This window comes from Charadrius vociferus, unplaced genomic scaffold (assembly GCF_000708025.1).
Source record: "Charadrius vociferus isolate BGI_N301 unplaced genomic scaffold, ASM70802v2 scaffold711, whole genome shotgun sequence".
NCBI classification, from domain to species: Eukaryota; Metazoa; Chordata; class Aves; order Charadriiformes; family Charadriidae; genus Charadrius; species Charadrius vociferus.
The window spans coordinates 422,003-444,272 of NW_009646852.1; the positions used below are offsets into that span (position 1 = coordinate 422,003).

General features: G+C 46.5%; 1 protein-coding gene across 1 annotated transcript in view; it reads left to right on the top strand.

Moving 5' to 3' along the window:
* The window catches only part of FBXW4 (F-box and WD repeat domain containing 4), an 89,768-nt gene that overhangs the window by 51,257 nt on the left and 16,241 nt on the right, over nucleotides 1–22,270 (top strand). The window contains exon 6 of the mRNA XM_009894256.1: nucleotides 20,449–20,514. Within this exon, the coding sequence (XP_009892558.1) occupies nucleotides 20,449–20,514 (66 nt within the window). The remainder of the gene's footprint in view (nucleotides 1–20,448; nucleotides 20,515–22,270) is intronic.

Consider the following 22,270-nt stretch of genomic DNA (forward strand, 5'->3'; position numbering starts at 1 on the left):
CCTCCTCCTCCCCACCACCCCCACCTTCCCCGCTCTCCCGCTTTGTAAAAAAGCAGGCGTACTGCTTTGGAGTTTAGGCAAGTAATTAGTAAAATCTTTTCTGCAGCACAATAAACCCGCAGCGCTTGGCCCGCATATTCCCACAATTTACATACTCGCGGGCATTCGAGAAAACAGGTGGCATTCCCAGTGCATCGCTGCCTATGAAAATCATTTGGAAGGCAGGGAGGGGAGGGTGCTGGGACCCGCTCGCTCCTGCGAGCTATAGGAATGTGCATGAATATATTAAAATGTTTTCACACAATGCTTTTATTTTCCAACGAGAAGAGGCATCTTCTGGATGAAAGGCGGCTGGCCCAGACACAGGCCTCTCCCGAATAATCTTTCCCACTCGGGGTTTGTTTGCATGGACCAGATAGTGGGGGCCTGGGGGGGAGGAAAGGGCAAGGGTGCTATCTGTGAAGAGTAAATCTTTGTGTGCCTCCTACCCGCTCCCCGTTTATGGTCCCAGAAAGCCGAGTTATGAGGGAATCGTGTCTGTGGAGGGGGGCAGGAGGGGGGAATCATCAGGACTTTCTGTAAAAGCTTTTGGAGGCATTGCAAACGTAGAGAGGAAATAGCTTGTAATGGAGCATATAGCTCTGACTGACGGGATTCAGTGGCTGCAGCAGGAAATGACTGAGAGGGAGTTGGCTATCTTGGGCAGTATTAGCAAAGTGCCTATTAATAACAGAAAACACTCTTGCAGTACTTCTCCAGCTTCATCTTGTTGTCAAGAACAGGCTGCTCAATGCTCAGCCTGGGCAGTGTACCCAACTGTTCCTCTCCTTTTTCCAAGAGGGTAGTTGTTCCAGGCTGTGCCACAAGCAGAACCTAGCAGTTTCCACTCCATTTCAGTCAGGTACCACTTAGCTGCGTTGCTTCGTAAGAGGTTCTTTGGGTGCTTTCAGCTTGTAGGGTGTTGACAACAGATGTGTGGTGAACCTTGTGTCTGGAGAGTGTAGATCAGGGATTTTTTTTCTCACATAAAAGAACTGAAGGAGAGGATTGAAGTGTGAAGGGAGGGAGAGGCTGAACACAACTAGTGAATAGCTCGGCTTAGGAGCAGAGTGTGCATGTAGGGAAGACCCTGGGTTCAGCTCCAGGGATACTTTTTTGTTTGAGAATACTGTGGCAGGCTGCAAAGGGGCTTTGTTGGAGGAAACAGAGGTAGGTTGGTGGCAGGATTATTTTTTTTAATTATTATTTTTAATAATCTTTTGGTGAAAATGCCCTTTGAAATTTGTGGGAAGCAGTGCGGCACCAGTATGGTGATCTGGATCTCTGTCTCATATGTGCTGAAGATAGAGCCTTCGTAGAAAGCTCTTCTGGGCAGGCGTCCTGTCTAGATGGGTTCTGCCCTGAGGATTTACAAGCCTGCCTGCAGCCAGCCAGAACCACAGCAGCACAAATCATGGATGCCACAAAGAGCTATTCGAGAGCCTATGCTACACAGCTTAAGCCTCTGCTGAAGGAAGTTATCAAAACACAAGCTCCCAGAACAAGGCATAACATATTTAGGGAGGAGTGGGAAGAGCTTTACTGAGACTTTTTCCTCAGCTAAGCCAACTTTCCTTGTCCTTTCTGACCAGACTCTCCCTGCGACAGGTGGGAGAGAATGTATTCCCCATCCCTGCAAGGAGCTAAACAATTCAGCATCTCGGAACCTTTTGCAAAAGGGTATTCTTGCATGGCAGCTGTTCCTAAAATGGATCTGCAGAAGTAGCAAAGCTCTGTAATGCTGTTTCTCCCAGCTGGCCTGCACTGGTCATAGTGGTGTTGGTCATGGTGCAAAGGTCTTTAACCTTTTGTTGGAAACAACCAACAACCCAACTGGCAAGAGGGCTTACTTTTTATTTTTAATTCTTGTCTTCCCAATTCCCTGCTCCTCCCCTTCATCTTTCTTCATTTCTTAAAGAGGCAGTGGAGGGAAAAAAGCTTGGGTTTTTGTTTGGGAAGGGGGTTAGGAAGGGCTACGTGGCCCCTGCAACCTCTCATAGGGGTGTCTTGTCAGGGCGCGGCATGAAGGGCACAAACAGATCATAACCTTTAAATGAAAATGCGATGGAGGGGAGAGATGAAAGCAGTGAAACAAATTAGATACATCTAGAGGGGGTGCTCAACTGGAGAAAATTAGCATTTCTTCCTAATTGGAGTGCAGGGCATTGCATTACAGGGTTTCATTACAAGGAGGGAAGCACTGGGCCTCTTTGGGGGATTTCCCCCTGCCCTCAGTTCTTCTAAAAGTAAAAAAATATATTTGGGAGAAAACTGAGGAGGACTGAATTTATCAGATGAAGGTTTCAGACTACTGCAGGAAGAGGAATGATAGTAAAGCACCAGTTCTCTGTTTATTAAGAGAAGAAAGTGATAATTGTGTGCATGTCACAATTGCTAGTCAGGTGCTAGCCTTAGTTTTCCTGAAGGAAACTACAAAGTTTATAGGAGGCTGCAGGTGATGGTAGCTGTCTGATGCTTGTACTTGCTGAATCAAATTTGTAAACTGTATCCAAAATGCACTAGTTTGTTTGAAGCGTAGGGATATATGTTTTATGACTAAGATCAGTGGAGTCAATTCAAGCCTGCTTTACACCGCATATCAAGTCCATGCGGTGCAAAGCACTCATTCAAGGCATGCCTGTCTGATTCTGCCTCTAATTAGAGCTGTCGTGTCCAACAGGAATTTGTATATATCCCTGGGAAGGCAATGGCCAGCTTCCAGTGTGAAATGTCTTGTGCCTGCTCTGGGGCTTGTGCATAGCTTTGTGGTCCAAATAGTTTGTGCCAACTTGAGAAAAAGACATGCATGGATGTTCTTTATATGTGTATCATTACATATAAATGGGTGCTAAGAATAACTTAAAGGAAATTCAAGGAACAAGGTTTTGCATTGCATCTCTCAATTAGGAGTAGGGGGAGAGAGTTTCTTTTTTTTTTTTTTTTTTTTCCCCAAGCAGGGATTGGATTATAAGTGCTCTAAGGAAAGGGGGGAAAAATAGAAGAAAAAAAAAGAAAAGCAGACTTGCTTCAGGTGTGTGGTATGCAATTTACGTTGCTCTGCCAATCTACTGTCACAAAATTTTCTGTTCCAGTTCAGGAGAGGGAATATAGAAGCATAGGAATGTGGATTGTAGGAAACTGCTGAAGGAAGGGTCCTGTCTGCACAGAAGGTGGTTCCTAGCAGAGTGGGAGACTGTTTACAGCAGCAGTGCCTTTATCCTGGGCACCTCTGTCATCCATGTGTCCAGGATGAGGTTGCAGATGATAGGAATTTACAGAGTTCATAAATGTAAATCTCTGAACTTAACCCTTGAATTTTGGTGTTTTGACACAGAGCATAGCACTACCCACAGGAATATCTTCAGGCCTAGAGAAGATACTGTTAAAAATGAAGGTATGGCTCGGAAATGTGCAGTATTAGGTCTGGCACACATCAGGATGATGATGTGTCCCATCCAAGTCTTCTCTAGTCACTTCAGTTCTTGCAAAAGATGCTTGGCAGACTGTTTAAAATGAGCAAATGCATCAGTCTGGCTCTAGATTAGTAAAGCAAACTACTTTTGAAACACTGGGGGAGGTAGAGAGGAGATGGGCGCAGGACCAAAAAAGGCTGGAGTTTGGAGAAGAGCAAACAACTAGAAAATAGTCAGGCTTGAAGGGAAACTGGTTCTGCTGAAGAATGGGAATTTCTCCTCAATGTGTGCGCCATTGTGCACCTGGCTTGTGTGATAATATCCTTTAAAATACAGCATGCCAGTGTGCCTCCTGCCTGTAGTTAAGCTTCAGCTTCCCTGGGTGGCTGGCATCCTGCGTCTCTGTTGTGAGTGGAATGGGATGACTATGATAGGACAAAGGGTAATGGCTTCAAACTGGAAGAGGGTAGATTTAGATGAGATATCAGGAAGAAATTTTTCACTATGAGGGTGGTGAGACACTGGAACAGGATGCCCCATCCCTGGAAGTGTTCAAGACCAGGCTGGATGGGGCTTTGCGCAACTGGGTCTAGTGGGAGGTGCCCCTGCCCATGGCAGAGGGGATGGAACTAGATGATCTTTAAGGTCCCTTCCAACCTAAACCATTCTGTGATTCTCTCCTTGGCTCTGTTGCCTCTGGTTTCTTTTCAGACTGCTCCAGACAGGAAGGCAGATTGCAAAGTCTGTTCTGTCTGTGTAGTGTTGCCTGTAATGTGTTCCCTGGTTCATTATCTAGGATTTTTTACGTCTTCTCTACCTTCCCTCCCACCTACATGAAGTGTGACTACTGCAGCCACTTTATTGCTTTAAAGAGGTATTGCGGGTTCATGATGCTCTATTTACTCCATTCTCTGCACATGCCTGCACGTGGGATGTACTCATACTGCTTTGTAGGCATCCTGACACCTCACAGATGCAGGGCTAATTTGGGGCCGTGTATTAAAGCCAGCTTTTAATGTGCATTGCCCTGTCTAATTAGTAAATCCTTGTTCTCTCTCCTCTGAGATTGAGGTACATGTTCCTCTAAGTCTAGCCGTCCATCAAAGAGGACTTGAAATGAAGCACTGCTATGGTTGGTAGACACAGGCAGCTAATGAAGAGAGAGAGACCATTTCCTTTGAGAAGAGAGACCTGTACCAAGATGATTGATAGTCCTGGAGATTTATTAGTGTGGGGGCTGGATAGAGGCTGGCAAACTGGAACCCAACAGCTTGTATTTTTCAAGGGAAAAAGAAGTCTGGTGGTCATCTGTGTGTATACCTTACCCACCGCCACCCGCCCCCCCCCAAAAAAAAGAGGGGGGGGGGGAAGGGGGCCTAAGGAAAAAAGCAAACTGATCAGAGGAAGCAATTACAGACTAAGCTGGGCCAAGCAGCAACTGGTGCTATTGCTGTGCGTGGTCTCTGCCTCCTGATGCAGCTGCCTTGAGCTTTGCACCTGCACTTTGTTCGGTGACCTGCTTCGCCTGTCCAGGCTGATTTAATGAGGGATGGGGATGGAGCAGGACTGTCTGATGGAACAGGCTTTCTCGTGCTTCTTATTTTCTGTCTTGCACAGAGTATTGATTAGTGCATGTGACCTATAGCATGTTTTTCCTTTTTCCTTTTCCGTATACTCCCCCTGGATTTTCTCCTCTTTGACAGTGGAGAAGCATGAGAGCCTGCTCCAGAAATTAGAAAGGCAATAATGTTTCTCTAGCATCTGTCTTCTGATGGTCTTAGAGCAATCTGGGAACATGGAGTGTGTGCAGACCACTTTGGATCAGTTTGTAGTCTGGCAGAGGAAGGAATTACTGTTTCTGTTATGTGGTGAAAAATATCAGGTACTTTGGTATTGAGTACAGGTGAACAGTACTCTCCTTACTGTGCTATGGCTCTGTCCTCTGCTTCCAAAACTATAGTTTGTGAGACCCTGATGGTCCTCAGACCTGTGTTGGCTCTCTAGCTCTTGCAGTGGAGCCAGTGATACAGGTCCCTGCTGGTCTAGGAGTGACTGAGACTGGTTGAAGCTTCAAAGCTTGGAGTAACCAATTAACTCTAACCTGCCTCAGAAGGGGCAATAAACCAACAGGGTCTGAAGAGGAGACACAGCAGAGAAACACTCCTCTATACCAAAGGAATACCAGTTTGCAGTACTAGTTTGTATCTTGTTTTTGTGGTCTTTCCCCATATTTGGTCCCAAGTCAAATGATCTGCGGAAGTTATTGATCTCCTGATATTTGGTTGCCTTCATTAGGCAGTTCTGGTAAAACCAGCCTGAAAAGAAATATGGAGAGTAAGATGGTGGTGGGTAAGCTTAAGTGTGGAAGTGTTATTCAGCAAATCCTACTCTAGTAGAACTAGAGACATTTGAAATTACTAGTAGCTTGCTTTAAGATGGACAAAAGATAGTACTGCTTCACACAGGGAGTAGTGAACTTCCTGCTCCAGAAGGTTATGGAGGGGGATGATGCCAACAGTTTTGAAAGGGATTTTGCAAATTCATGGATAGCAGGTCCATAATGAAGGACTAGGTGGGGATACGCTCTCCGAAATCCTTAATATGGTAATTGTGGATGTTAGGGCAGTACAAAGAGAATGATCACAGAAAGTTGCCAAGCTTACATGTTCTTCCTAAACAGCATCTGCTAGTACTGCTGCTGGAGACAAAACAGTGAGCTAGGTGGGACGTGGCTTGACCCTGGCTAGAGTTTGCATCCAGACCAGTGTTTCTTTCATATTTGCAGAGGGTGGCTCTGTGAGCAGCTGATCTCTTCTTTCTGAATTGGTTAATGTTCTGGTCTTCATAGGCTCCTTTCTGATTCGGTGTTTTGTCCTGAGGTAGAAACACTTTGTTCTATTTCTAAACTTTTTGCCTGACTGTCTTATGGGGATATACAGTGAATGATACCCCCCTCTGCTTTGTTTACAGTTTTAGTATTTTGCCCAGCCCAACTCTAGTATTGATGGCCTTGTGTGAAGCAGTAGCAAATCACAACTTTTGTGAGTACTTGCTGGCCAGTTGTTGTTTATTTAGTGTGGACTTCACATGTGGGCGTCCCCGAGATGTGGTAAGCTCGTCATTGCCTCCCAGCGCAGCCTCTGACTGGAGTCCACAGAGATGCAGCCTAACTTGAATGGATGGTCATGTAATTAGATCTTGTGTATGCGCATGATAAAGATCAGTGACAGCTTTGACTGAGACACGTCTACTCGCTGCAGAATTAAATACTGACACTTAAGTAATATGTTCTTTTTGGTGGAGGACATCGGAGCAGGCTTGGTTCTGGCATTTCTTCATGTGGATGTTTGACGTGCCAAGTAAAAATGGTTCTTTTAATAACTGTGTTTTTGGATGAGACTTCCTAAACTCTTGGAGTGCGTGTGAATGGGGCAGGCCATGGAAAGGAAAGGAGGAAACTGTGGTTTCACACTCCTGCCCGCAAAGCTGCCTGTGCATCTAAAGCTTCCAGACTACTGATCCTTGAAGTGTTGGAGGACTGACTGCCAGCAGGTTGTCCTGCTTCACCTAGATAGCAGCTTACTGAGGGGCAGGAGGCAGTGGGGTACTTCATGTCCCTTTATCAGATATTTCTTGACATCAAAGGATGATGTGTTTTAGGGAATCCTGTGTTCCATTGCAGACTTGGGAGACGTGTGCCTGAAAGGGCTTTTTCCCAGTACTTTCCAGTGCGCTCTTTTCCCTCCTACTCCATTTTCTGTGTAATTTTTTCCCCCAGTATACTGACATTAAGCATCATAATAAATTACTTCTTGCTTTCTTGCCTTGTCCTTTCCTGTCTCTACAGCATCTGTTTTGCCTGATCCCTTTCATATCTTCATCTGGCTAATCCTGGTTATCACTGGAATAAAGTAGTTCTTGGGCTGCCTTGCAGCCCAGCCTGAATACAGATACTGAAGATGATAACTTGTGCTGTGAACCTGTGTTTTATTGTATATTGATGTCAGGATGGTTTGAGCTCTGGCTCCTGCAAAACTTCTTCAGCAGGTTTTTGGGTAGTTCAGGACCTATGTGGGAGGTGGCCACTAAACATCCTGATCCCTTAGATGCATGTTGTCTGTTTGCTTGTTTAATAAATCTCGTGTGCCTTTCTGCATACAGAGCTGGGGCTTTCCAGCCTGACTGGTGGGTTTTATTTCTCATTCTGGTGCTTACTCACAACCAAGCTTGCCCTGAACCTGCAGATGGAGAGCAGGAGCTTAATTCAGGATCTTGGTTGCTTAGGGGCAGCTGACATGCTCCAAACACTTACCATGAAAACCCTGAAGCAAATCATAGTACATAGAGCGGAGAGCTGAGGAGGGGGAAGCTGCCCAGAGCTTTAAAGGCAGGTGAATTGAGGTTGTTGCAAGCGTGTCTGTATCGGGGCTGGAATGATCAGAGCAGGAAAGCTCTAGGAGTCATTTCATGGCTGAGTTAAACGCAGATGAGGCTTTGCTCGCCTCCTCCACAGAGCACCTGTGTCTCCATGCCTCAGTGTCCTGGACCTCTCTGTGTGCAGCATGTGCTACATGTACACACTTCTCCCCTTTCACCTTTCCTGGTCTTTAGCTTCTTAAAACCCTCTGAGCATTATTTCCTTCTCCCCTGCTGCACAACTCATTTAGACTTCATTTGGAAATTATTTGAATATCACAGAGCAGAGAAGGAAGATCAAACAATCTGTTTTTAAGTGATTTGGCTTTTTTCCCCTATAAACTTGAACAAGTACAGCTCCTGACTCTGCATGATGTAGAGAAAGAACTGCTGCCCTTTGTGGGAAGATGATGGAAGTATGTTTGAGAAATCCTCTTCTTCCTCACCACCCTGATCACTTTTTTGAAAATTCTCCTAAATTGGGAAGTTTGAATTTGGTATACGTGTGTGTGTATGGCAAAAGGAATAAGACAAAAATAATTTGTGGTTTGTGGCATCAGGAAAACAGATTCCTTCCCACCCCTACTTTTAAACTGAAACATTCTTGGGTTTTAGTTGTTCTGGCAAACCTGAAAGGATTCTCCCCTCCCCCTGACCTCACTGGCATGTACGGATTGCTAGCTTGTTGAAAAGTCATTTTCTGTCATATGTTCTAATGGAAAAGTTTAGATAACCTGTCATTATATATATGCATTTTTAAAGAATACATGTTAACTGAAAACTCTGCCAGTCACGTCTGAAAATATATTGGGATTGGCCTTGGCAGTCCTGAAGCTTAAAAAATAAAGGAGATATTTTTAAAATAGGAGAGGTTTTCTCCTTTTGCATCTTGATTCTGTTTTCTACACATAGGCACGTATTTAGACTCTTGTCCAAAACGATGACAGCTGGAGTATTTACTTAAATCAATTCTACATGTCCCCTTGTTGTAGGGTGTGGGGTTGTAAGAAGAAAAAGCCCTAGAAACTGTAAGGTTTGTGATAAGGTACGAGTATAGCAACATTACGTATCTTTTCCTGCTGGTGCTGGGAATGTTCACTGTATTTCTCTGGGTAGCCTTGAAATTGGCCTGGTCAGCTTGGGTCTACTTATATTTATTCTTGGCGTCTGCTTCTCAGATGCTGGCATTGATTTCATGGCAAGCATATTTTGTTCAGAGGTGTCAAAGGTTGCTTTTATGGAAAAAGTCTTGAGCACTGATGAGCTGAAGGCACACAGTATCTAGCTGAACTCATCTCTGTGGCAAGCACTTAAAGCAGCTTGGGTGAGGCTGCAAAAAAATGAATTGAAATTGATCAACAGACCTTTCTGTGGGGCTCTTGAGTAAAAGAAGAGAAACTGGAGTATCGTGGGGTGGAATCCAGCAACTTACCCAGTTTGCAAACCGCTGCAGCGTTGGGTCAGTCATGTATTTTAGGCACAGAAATTGCAAGTCTGTGCCCTGGGGGTTGTGCTGCCTGTCTCCTTGCTACATATTGAGTCTCTGGGGATCTCCTTTCCTTGTTGTTGAGGTGGTTGTGATTACATTTCCTAGGGCTTGCTCAGCACTCCTATGTAAGTAGTGCTCTGATGAAAGCAGTGGGCATCTTTTTACTTGCCTGCTTACCATTTGGTCTTCATTGCAGAATAAGGACTGAGCTTTCAGACTGTGACAATTCTTGCTTTCCAGTAGGATGCTGCAGTCATAAGGGACACAACATGAGTTTTTCAAAGTATAATTTCACATTAAAAAACAAAACAAAAGGACCCAATTGTGCTAGAGCTGGGATCAAGTCAGCTGAGCAAGTTTGACGTGTCTACAGCCCTGGAGCTGACCGGCCAGGACAAGGATTTCTATCCTGAAGGCAATGGTGATAATTCAAAGAAAGTGTAGATGCTGACAAGTCCAGAGAATCAACAGAGGCACTGTGCCACACGATGCCAGTTTCTGGTTTGCGGTACAACTGATTCCACAGTCTGGTGCAACTCAGGAGGAATACACTGGGAACCAAGTTTTTTGGTCAACCCACATGCAGTAGGTTTCCTGGTAGGTTTTGCAGAACCAAAGGCTTGTAGCAGAAAGGGAGGTGGAACATGTGAGCTCTCACTATGAAAAGCAGTTTTGCTTTTCTAAGGGGAAATGGCTCAGCAAAAAGAGAACCTGGAGCCTTCATTGCTGTCCTCCTGGATCTGGTTGTTACCTGACGTTTGGGGCAAATGCTGGAAGAGGTGAATGATTCTTCCCTGATTTTTCTCAGCAGTAAGAGTTCTCACTCTGTCCTTGGCACAGTTCTTGCTCTCCTGTCTGGGACCTGCACTGTCCACTTTCTTCTCCCCAAGTCTGTTGCCTTTCTTAATCTCAATGCAAAGGTACTAGACTAGAAATCCTGCCCTGGGAGCGTAGGTTACACCAGGCCTTCAAGAATCTGTCATGCATCGCACCTCTTCATATGCTCCTATTGTGCATCTACTGGATCTCTTTTCTCCTTTACCCCTTTTTGGCTTCCTGCGCTGCCCTGTTCCACGGGCTGTGGGAAAGATGCTTGTCATGAGCTGACCTCCTCGGCATGTGTCCCACCGCTGACCATGCCCCTGCTCTACCAGGCAGGCCATCCCACTCCAACCCCCTCCTCCTGCTCCAGATCGCAGCCCCTGAGGGGTCTTTGTCCGCCCGTTGAGAGCAGCCCCTGTCCCGCCATTCCCACATGGCGCACCCTCCCCAGTAGCTCCCTCCCCATTCAGCAGTTTGGGCTGAAAGAACCTTGGCTAATTATGCTGGGCTGAAAATTACCACTTTGCTGTGTTCTCCTGCTGCTGGGCCCATTTGTGTGGGGCCTGTAGTTAGAGGGAACAAAGTCCCCCCTGTGGAGCCAGGCAGGCCCCAAGTGTGAAGCTACAGGTACAAGCAAGAGGGGAATGAAGGGAATAATTACCAGCTTCTCCAGGTGAAAGCCCCGTTAAAACTTCAATAAGCCAATTAGGGGCCAGGGTGTGTGGGGGGGAGAGTCTCCCCCACCTATAAGTGATTCCCACCAGGCAATTAACAGAAATCATTTCACGGAGGGGAGGATAAGAAATAGCTCTTAGAAATTGTCTTGAGTTGGGGGGGGCCTGAAACAGCACGACTGCTGCAGTGGTCCTCGTGTACTTGTTGGAGGTTGCTCCTGGCTCACTGTGTGGCCTGAAAGTGTTGGTGGGGCTAGGGGGAGAGGGAGGAGGGAGGGAAAATAGAAAAGAAAAAGGAATCGCTGGAGCTTTACACCTGGGCAGGCTTTGAGAAAGCAAGGGCTGGAGTTCAGAGCTTCTTGTAAGGCTGTGTGTGGGCGCAGAGCATTGAGTGTGAGGGGCTACTGGATCTGGGGAAGTGGGTGAGGGTCAGGCTCAGGGTGCCGTCCCCATCGCGGTGAGGGGGAAGGCTAATGGTGTTGAGCCCAGTATGGAGGGGATAGGTGCTGGGCGTGAAGGCTCATAGTGGGTGTGCAGGTGGGTGAGAAATGAGTGCCAGTCCTTCAGAGATCTGCCTGAGATATGTGATGGTCTGTACGTGTCCTGCCTTATCCCAGGAGCAGATGGTGTCTGGTGTCTAATACATTTGTGTGTATCTCATTCAGGGACCATGTTTTTCTGCTGCTTGGTCAGCAGCTTCACCTGCTTCTTCCTTTCAATTGGTTTCAAAAAGCCAGTGGATGTGCTCGAGATGGAGGTTTTATGAAGTCACCTTGCAGTTCCCTTGCACTACATTGCAGATGGCATGTGCAGCAGTTGGAGGTAGAGCACACTGTCTGGTCGGTACCTAGCAGGAGTCGTGCCCGTTTGTATTTGAATGGCTGCTCTGGGAAGCAGAGCAAGAGTACAGCATAGGATGAAGTTGCCTCAGATGGCTGAGATTACCCTAGTGATGTTGGAAAAGAGAATGCATAATATAATTAAAGAAGTTCAGATACAAGCTGTGGTTATTTCACCTGCACTTGCAAAAGAAGACACAAAAAAAGCCCCCCACCTTAAACTCCTCAAAACTCAATGTAACCTTAGTACTGACTTTCTTTGCCTTTCTAATGTTATAGCTTCTGAGAATTAAAAGTGTCCTGTGAGGTTTTGTTCTGGTTACTGATCAGCTGAAGCTGAAATAACCCTACTGTAGTGGTGTTTAACCACCTACTCTTGGACTGACCTGGAAGTCCCTTGGCTTCCTGTTTCCTCCCCACCTCTCTTTCTCCCCAGAAAGCTTTCTGTGGTAGGAGAACTATCTCTCTTGCATAGCCCACCTTTTAGACTCAGAAGTGGTTTCTTAGCAGAATCATGTTTCTTAACGATTTGGCTTCCAAGATACAGCCCCAGTGGAAGCCTGCAAAGAGGGCTCTGTTCACAGAAAGGCCTGGTAGGCATGCAGGGGCAAAATGATTTTGACATGGGCTTTCTGCCCCCTTTGTTTGGTATACCTTGTTCAGACCAGTGCTCTAGTTACATACTGGATTACATTTCTTCTATGGTTAAGGAGTCTTTTTTTTTTTTTTCTTTTTTCTTTTTCCCCTCCTGTAATAACTGGAGCATCAGTTGGGGGTTAAATTGGGTCTGGAGAGAGCTAGGTATGCAGGAGTTCTTGTACAGAGACCTCTGTCCTGAACAAGCTCTCCATGCCTTGCAAGCCCAGAGGTTGGGGAGTGAGGAAGGATGACAAAGAGGGTTGGACATACCATGCAAATAAGTATTTTACACCATTAAACATGGGTTATCAAGCCTTTCCCTTTAATAAAGGGGTAGGGCTGATATCAACCCAGTAGAAATATTTGTGCAGCCGCAAAGGCCATTCTGTTTGAGGTTCTGAAAAATGACAGCAGCACTGTGAAAAACACTGTTTGAATACCCCTCTTGTACGGGAGCACCCAGGACCCTCAATCAACTTTTATAGAGCTAATCTGAGTGTGGTTCTGTCATGGACATTTCCTTCTTCCTAAAAGCATGTGTCATCTGCAGTATTGGGGAAAGGAGGGTTATATTTAAATGCAAACAGCCCACGGAACATCAGGACTGTTCTGTGCATGGACTCATTTGTTTCTAATAAAGGATATTTTCCTGTTCAGTGCTGCAGTGTGGAAGAGGTCTGTGTGCACATGTCTGTCCTGGCTGGAATCTCTGTCTTAATGTCATTGAGCTCAGTGTTTCTCCAGAAATGGGGATTACATTCTATATCTGGCTGCCTGTTTTCACAAAATTTACCTGCTGCAGGGCTGGTGAAGGGACAGTGAACAAGGTTATGGGATGACTTGGGCCAACAATATGGGGTGAAACTGCAAAGCAATGAAGGCAAGATGGAGGAGACAAGCTTGTATACCTGCTAAGCAACTTCCTGGAGTAGGGATCGTCCATCTGCTATGCTGGGAATTGGTCCTTTGCGGATATTAAAGACTTACTCTGTTCTCCAGCCTGTGGGTCTCTGAAGATATGAAGTTAGAGGCATGCAGTAAATGACATGGGAGACAATAACGTGAGCATTTTTTTTCTCTCAAATGTGCTGGAGTTCTGCCTCAAATGTGAGACTTCACTGTTTCAAACCAGCATCTCTACAGTGCCCTTCAGTACAAAATGCAAATGCCTTCTTTCTGGGGACCACTTTCTAGTGGTCCGCTTGAGGCAGCATGCGAATGAGTTATTAGTCTGTCTCTGCCTGTGTCACTGGTGCTCCTTGCCAGAGCACCGCGTTTCCTCTTGGAGCAGTAGTGGTTGTAAACGTGGTGGTGTTCATGCAGTCGTCTTTGTGGATTTTGTTTTCTCTGTGCTGAGTCCCTGGTGGGGAGTGGCAGAGCTCTTCTGTACCTTCTCTGTGTGCAATTTACGATGCATATCAGGAGCACGGTTCAACCCTGATCTGGCTGATGCCTTAAGGGACACTGTGGCATGCACACGAGGCTCAAGGAAGCAGCAGCAAATGTGCCAGCGTTTTCCAGTCTGTTTGTGGAACAAGCCTGATCATTTGCCTCCAGCTGCTGGTTCTCTTTGGCAATGTTATTCACTGCTGAACAAAGATGAGGCTATACTGCAGTGGGTCTCTGCTTGCTCAGGTGAGCTCAGTCCTGTTATTGAGTCCAAATACAGGGCTATTTTGTGTGCTTGCAAGCAGGTGGGCCCAAATACAAGCTTGGCTCCAGAGCACTCTAGAAGCTCTTCTTTGTGCTGAGTCTGGAGTAGTACAGGGACCCGAGGAGACTGCCAGCAGACTCCTGAAACCAGGCATTAACGAAGTGCGGTGGGGGTAACCTTGAGACTAGAACAGCAGCCAGCAACACAGATGGAAAATATTTAAGTCAGTTTGATGGACCTTGTCTTTTCCTTGCACTGAAGGTCTGGAGCTGAAGCATTGTGTGGCAAGAATGCAGGAGGAGCATGCGGGAGGATGTGGGAGGAGGTACATGGGACTGGAAGGATGGGAAGGCTCTTGAGGACTGAGGAGTTTGGAAAGACTTAGTCTGGAGCAAAAAGCCAGAGGGATGTTGCAGAGCTGTAGTAAACTGGATGCAACCTGCACTTGTTATTTCAGGTTTTGGAGAGTTACATCATGTGTCATTGGCTTCTTCACCTTTTCCAGTCTTCTTCTAAATAGCTTTGCATTCCCCATGTTCCCTGTTCTGTAAAGCTGTAATTTTGGCCCATTAACAGTGGCCAGACTTCTGGTGCAACTGCCTTACTTGCTGATTTTTGTTCAGTTTGTGGCTGCTGAGTTATTAGCAGATAACCCAGCTGTCCTGACTTACTTCTGAGATACTGAAGGTGCTTGGTTCAGTTCTCTGGTTATCCTGCTAGAGGCACAAAGTAGGGCTAAAGAGATGCTCTGGGGCGCTGCAGGGGCAACATCAGCCCTGCATGACCACTCAATCGTGGCTTTGTCTGGCATGTCTTGAATCGAAGGCAGGTGAGACTTGTTGCATGTTTCATGTTTGTGGTGCCTGCTTTCTCATGGAGAAGAAAATGCTAAATTGATGCTGTGCTTTTTTTTTTTCTTCTTGCAAATTAAACGCTCCTGGGGAAGGAGCACCTGCTTCCCCCGCACCATCTCAGTCTCTTCCTTTGTGTGTATCTGGTCTGTTGGAGAAGCCTCATGCTGGAGATGCCAAAACTCCCTGCCCTGAGTTTCCAACCCCCTCCTCTTCCCTTCACAATGTTGTTACTGTTGCATCTGCTCCCCAGCCTCCTGGGCTCTTCAGCAGGGGCTCCATCAAGTTTGTGTGACCTTAGCACTGTATTCATGCTGGAGGAGTTACCTTCCGTAATGATGTCAACTGATGAGGTTAGCAGGATGGTGGCGGCCGCGATAAGACATGACATGTTCTAATGATTCGCCTTAGCGAGCTGCGTGCGTGTGTTGGGGGGGCACAGAGGGGCTTAGAGAGGGGAGGTGGGGGCCCCACAGGTGCCGACAAAGACTTTGACCTTTGCTGCTATAATATCAGTGTTTCACAGGCAGGGCGGTTCGGTAACCCACTTTCAGCCCATCAAAAATTGATTTAATTGCAATTTTTTCCCCCAATTAGGAGCACTGGAGCTTAACTAATTGGAGTAATAGAGAGTAATAAGGCTCTGATAAAAAGCCTTCCTCTGCCTCCTTTGTATCTTGTGTCATCGCCTGTCAGAGGTCAGAGAGCTTGCATATTCTATTAGGCAGAGTTGCCTTCATTTGTACAAATTAGTTTACCCAACAGTAATTAAAATGCCAGTGCGGGTCGGGGAGAGCTGAATACAATTGATGGGCACGTTGGTGAAGGATTTGACAGCTCCGGTGGCCTCCCTTGCCAAAGCGTGTCAGTGCTGAATCAAAGGCTACACAAACCCACAGACCCGTGTGTTTAACCCGCGGCACCGTTGGCACCAACTGCTTTCTCTCTTCTCCACTCTCCGTTTTGGAGTTGCTTTCTCTTCTCCTCCTTTTCTCATCCCACTTGAGACTTTTTAAAAAGGATGTTTCCCATCTTTGAGCTGTCCTTTCTGTTGATCGCTTTCATAACGCTGCTACCAGCCCCCCCATCCTGTCTCCCTCGGTGCTCCCCCTCCTCTCCCCCCGCCTTCCACATTCCCAGCTGCAGGGCTCTGTCAAGTAATAACTTCTTTGTTTCCCGGTCCGATGAGTCTCTGTATATAATAGTCTCCAAAATGGAACAACGACGTCCAATTCCAGGGGGCGGGGGAGCGTGCAAGGAGGAAGGAACAGGCTCTTGCACGTGTCAAGCAGATTCTGGATTTGAAATCCCCAAAGAGCAGAATAGGACTTGAGAAGCAATCTGTTTACAGTACAGGGGAAGGGCGGAAGCCTGGGGCATGGGGGAAGTTTAGACAGAAGAGTTTGGAAAAGGGCCTGTTTCACTCAGGTTCCTTCAGTCACTTTGCATTGCAGGAGTCCCAGCTCAGGCAGCGCTTGCTCTGAAGGTTGGGTTGAAAGTGAGGAAGGTGTGTATTGTACAATGGGAACCTCATGACAAAGAGCATCTTTTCAAAAAGACTGATGTGCAGCTCTGATTCACCCACATCTGGCAATGTTCTCTCCAGGGTGGAGTAAAGAGGGATGCTACAGGTGGGGTGAAACTCCGTAGTTGGCATCTTGGGAGCAGGCATGGGATCATTGTAGCTGGACTGTAGCCAGAGCACTACTGCTGTTGCCAGAAATGCCATGGAATCTCCAACAACGACAAGTCAGTCCGGATGAAGTTCTTGTGTTTCTTCCAACAGCACTGCCAGGATGCGTGCTGTTTCTCATCCCCTGGCCCAGCTTCTTTTGTGGGGGGATGATCTTTAGTGAAATTTCTGTTCTGTAGCATAGAGAAGGTCTGGCTTCAAGAGAAGCTGTTCTTTTTCTCTTCTCCGTCTCTTCTCTGTCAGGCATTTCAAATGGGAAATGGAACATCAAAGTATTAGATGAGTTGGAAGATGCCTCACTTTGGACAACAAAAACATGTTGTGTATGACGCACGTGTGTCTCAATGCTCTGCAAAATCCTTGCCTTCCTGGCATGGCAGATGTGGAAATGCTGTGTTGGCTTGCTTGTTTTTACCTCCTGGGGGATCCCTGTGAAGCCAACATGCCCTGTTATGGAAGCCCTGCAATGGTGCTTATTTTCCTGTTAGAGGGACCTCTTGGAGGGAGTCGTGGTACCCAGCAGCTTTCATAGGGCAGAGGAAAGCTTAGTGGGGAAGGAACTTTGCATCTCCAAAGCCATCTGAAGCTTGGTCATAGCAGTTTTTTATGTAGTATGTAGATGCATCTGATAAATGTCTGTGTACATCAGTAGTATCATATGTACTTCAGAGAGATGGGTCATCCCTGCGGTAATATATGTTAGGGTATCTTGTGCTCTCCTCTTCCAATCTAGTCTCTCTGACTCCTGAAAGCATTGTAGGCAAAATAAATGACACTCACTAAGCTAGTAACTCGGCTTGAGTTGTTTCTTTTGGGCAGCTGGCAAGAACACAAGTGAAGAGGTTGCACTTCTCTGGGTCAGAGGTTTTTGGTGTGTGCTCTGTGCTTCCTAAGACAAAAAGCTTTGTTGAAGGTAAACTGAAAGAAGCAAACCTGGTAGAAGGCTTCAGTTCTGCGGAATGATGTTTCAGAAGTTTTAGAGCCAAGCTTTACATGCTTTAGCTCCAACTTGCTTACCAAAGCTGACTTGTGTTGGCCTTTTGCTTGGAGTGAAACTGTCGCCTCTGCGAGGTTCCCTGTTACAAGAGGCCTGAGGGCTGAAGATGTATGCCTGCAGACCAGACTCAAGGTGAGAGGCCCTGTATCATCCCCTGGGAATCCAGACTTCCAGGTCAGTTCGCTCCCAGGCTTTGACAATTTCTCATTGGCACCACTTCATGTATGTGTCTTGTGAATGCGGCTTTCTAATCCTGGCAGTGAAGGTGCCCCGCTCTTCTGTGAGAACTCTTATCTTTGCTTGCTAATGGCCTCCAGCCTGTTAAAGATAAGGCCTGCAAATCTGATCCTGTAGAAGTATGAGACAAAATTCCTGTTGACTGAATGGAGTCAGATTTACCCAGAAGAGACTTGTTTGTGGCCCTGAGGCCTGTATGTGATGCTGGAGAGAAATCTCTTCATCTAATACTATTTTTCTTTTTTTTTTTCGTTTCTTTTTCTTTTTTTTTTTTCTTTTTGGTGGGGTTGGGGGTAAGGACTGAGGAGGGAAAGCTGAAGTCCAGAACTGACAGCCTGAGCGGGGATTAGACCTTGCTGTTCCTCCCACCTTTTTCTCCCTGTTGGTGTGCCTCCATGCTAATTTAGACCTGTGGCAACCATCAAAGCCTTGTGCATACCTTCTGCACAAAGGGGCCTGTCTCCCATGTGAGGGTGTTCTCTGCTGGGACAGAGTCAGTTTGTCCCCCAAAAGAAAAATCTTAAACACCCAATTGCCTGCTTGACTGACTCCCTGACTGCTATTATGTTTCTAACCACGGTAATTGGCTTTAGTAGTTATTAATGGATTATGTTTGGGGAGGGAGGGACAGAACCCAACACCTAGCTTTGTAGCTGAGGGACTCCTTGACCAGAGTGCTGCTTTCCAGACATGGGGTTTGACTGGTGAGCTGTCAGAGTGGGTGTTGTTTGCTTGTTTTCCTCTGAGAGGGGAGACATTGACAAAAGGGAAATGTTCCTTCTTGTCCTGCGCTATGGTGGACAGAAGACAGGTGTTGAGCACAAACTCTGTTTCCAAATATGAAATGCTGCCGCTTTCTTAATTGGTCCTCGTGGCTGCTGCACAGCAGCAGGAATTGGCTTTTCCTTAGGCTCTCAGACTTTGGTCAGGGACTTCCGTGGAGAATAATGCGTGCACCCTGCAGCATCTGTGCAGAGCGCCCTGTGCTGCAGGTGCATTGGGTCAATGGCATGTGCACTTGCCAATGAACCTGGGATTTTGCACATAAGACATCCTAGTTGGAGAGGCTTTGAAATAGCTCTGGTGCTGCAGGCCTTGTCTAGCCCTGAAGGGCAGCTAAGGGTCACAGGACTTGTGGACGCCCACAGGTATGTGAGTTTGGGTAAGAGGGATGAAGCCAGGAAAAAAAGAGAGCCTTGGTAGCTGTAACTCTTCCTTGGTTCCTGTAGCTTTTTGAGATGCATTGATATAGTCTTCTTACCTCTTCTGTAGAGGGTATAGGCAGTGCTGCTTTGACCTTATGATTTGGAGAAACCAATTGCTCAGCTAAACCACAGAGCTAGAAGTAGAAGGAGTCCTGAGTTCTGGCCCTGCTCCCACATGGCTCTTCTCTGGCTTTGATTGAGTTGAGTGCGTGTTCACTACTTTGCTGCTGGGTGCCTTGTAACACCAGTAATAGTGCTTCTCTGAAGTCACGGACAGTGCAAGAATCCCTTCCTGGTACAGAAGAGGCTTGGAGACACCTTCTGACTTCCAAAGAAGGATGTTGTAGAGGATCAAAGAAATGTTTAAAAACGCTATTTTTACAGGCATGACATTGTTTCCTTATTTTGCTTTTCTCTTTCAGCTGCCAGCCCCATGTCATGCTGCAAAAGATGTTTAGGCAAAGCATAGAGCCGGCTTTTATTTAACGCAGGCTCCATTTCCTGCATTCATGCTATCCTTGTTGCAATGACTTAAACATAGTTTTGGCGTTTTATTCTCGGTAGCTGTAATAAATGTGGCTTTGTGAGAGGTCATTTATAGCTTGCTTAGAAATCTTTGGATGAGATGCTTTCTCTTATTTGGACTGAGAATAGGAAGTTGGCACAAAACAAGCAGTGTGGTGTGGAGAGCCACAGCAGCCGTGTTCCTGCTGCTTGATTTTTAAGGATTTTTTTCTTGTTGTCTCAACTACTTTGAGGCCATTGGCTGTCAGGTGACCTCTGGAGCTAGCATGTGCAGCAGGGACATAGCATCACCAAAGAGGCCTTTGGAATGGACCCTGCTGGAGAGTGTGAACTGAGCCAAATACTGCTGCAGGAGAGCTGTGCTGCCTCTTAGAGAATGCTTGAGCACTGGGGAGGGCAACCTGATCCAGCTTTTGAAATTGGCCCTGCTTTGAGCAGGCTGGACTGGAGAACTCTGTTCTGTGATTCGTTAGGCCTGTGATGCTGCAGCCAATTTATGATTGTGCTCAGAAGTTGCCAGCAAACAGAAGTGAGACATGAAATGGGAAGTAACAGGGAATCTTTCATGGGGTCTTTCTGCAGCTTACAGCACTTGACTGTATATGAAACTCTGAGTACTGTGCTAACTGTTCTGCAAATGCTGTTGCAATTTACAGCTGCTCCTATTTTAGGTTTTCCCTTTGCATAGGCAAATACATCTTTATGTCCTACTAATTCTCTGCAGTTGTGACCTGCTGTATCTGGGAAGCTCAGCTACCGAGAGCTCTGGAGCATCTCTCCCTTTGCTGCTGCCTGCCCCTTGTGAAAGATGGTGGAATGTACTGAAACAGTCTTGAAACAGAATTCAGAGGTTTTTTTAGCCTGTTTTCTGTATTGCTTATGCACTATTTCTTCAGAACGTGAGGATTAGTAAGTGTGTTTTTTCTTTTTCTTTGCTTGTTTTTTTTTTAAACAGCTCATTTGTGACGGGGACAGCCTGCTGTGGACACACCTCACCTTTGAGAATCTGGGACCTTGAAAGGTGAGTGAGCTTCCAGGTTACAGGGAGGGACTTGACGAGAAAAATGAATAACAATGAGAAATGCAATATTGGAAATGCCGAAAAATCATTCATGTAGGCAAGGGATGTTTAAACGTGATACGTGGGATGGAGTCGGGGATGGTACAAACTGGTGTGGAAAGGTGTATGTGGCGACTGGTTCTGGTTCAGTAGGGAGCAGCTCAACTTTTCTTCCCAGCTTTTCTAGTTGACAGCACTGCCATACTGATTTCTTCCCGTTCCCCATGTACAGTCAGAATATGCCCATTACACCTTCCTCTTCGTCTTTCTCAGTTGATACTTCAGCCTGAGCCAGAAGGATGAGGAAGGTGATCTGCATCTTCCCATTCACCCACTTGTCTGTGGTGCTTACAAGCCAGAGGCAAATGCAGGCCCTACAGTCATCTTGTCCTGGCTGGTGTTTCTGGTAGCTCAGGGAAGTGAGGGGTGGTGACAGGTTATCTACAGAATTGACTTAAGCATGTTGTCTTCTCTCTGTCTTAATAAGCATCGAGGAGGTTAATTGCTGTGGCTTCCGATTTGGGGCCATTGAGTAGTTCCTGTTCGGTGAAGGTGCTGACCTTAGCAACTGGGGAAATGTTGGGCTCATCCTGATGTGAAGCTCAACTGCTGACAAATTTGAAACTCTCAGCCTGGGGGTCTTTGTGTAGTGATGGACAGATAGCAAATATTTGACAGGATTATTGAACGCTAGCTCAGCTTTCCAGGAGTGGTATGCTCTGGGTAGGAGTGGCACAGCACAGATTATCAAGGGAGTGCCGTCAGGATTGAGTGGGCTCTGGGAGGGGAGAGAGGGGGACAACGGCAGAAGGGGTCTGAGGGGTGTCAGCAGAGCTGTATGTGGGGAAAGGAGGTAGAGGATTGGTGTGGATGCAGGGCTGGTCTGAGGCCAGTTGCCTTCTAGTCTATAGTTTAGATAGTTTAAATTGAGTCAACTGCATCAAATACAAATATAAACCTGCTTTTCTCTGAAGTAACAAAAATAAAGACTTTGCAAAGAATGCATCCCACAAAGGACAAACTAGAGCAGGAAAGACAGTGCCAGTGCATTCAGCTATGGTGCATGTTTCTCGGTGACCTTATCCAATGGTGCCTTTGGAATACCCCAGAAGGATGTAGGCTGTGCTGAGATACCCCTGCCCTTCAAGTCTTCCAGCTGTTCTTGAATAGAGGCATCTGACAGGAGTGAGGAGATAGGCAACCCTCTCCCCCCTGCCCCAGCCTCTCTGACAGCCTTTCCCAAGGAAGCCTGAAGAGATAATAAAGCTGTGTAGAAAATAGGATTAAGGTAATGAACAGGCACAACGGAGTTTGATCTTTCAATAACGTCAAAGCCTGAGTGACAGGCAAATGAAAAAGCCAAGGCAACCTAGGCCACTGGGCCTCTGTTGCAATGGCTGGAGTGTCAAACTTGTTCTTCCCTCTTCACCTGTCACAGCTGGAATGCATCATGCCACTGGGTCTTTTCCTCTCTGGGGACCTGTGTGTGAGCTGAGAGTCTTGTCAGCACGTGCAGGGCAGGAGAGTGAGTAGGGAGCACGGGCAGGAAACTAGCATGTGAAGCTTGATGTGGTCACTCATAGTGAGGATCTACAGAGCAGTTCTTCCAGGTCTTGACTTTTCCATAAACTGTTCTTTCCAGCAGAGCTTTGGATTAATTTTCAAAGGCTGCAGTGGTTGCCAGAAGCAATCTTGTAGGGACATGCTGTCTCTTCAT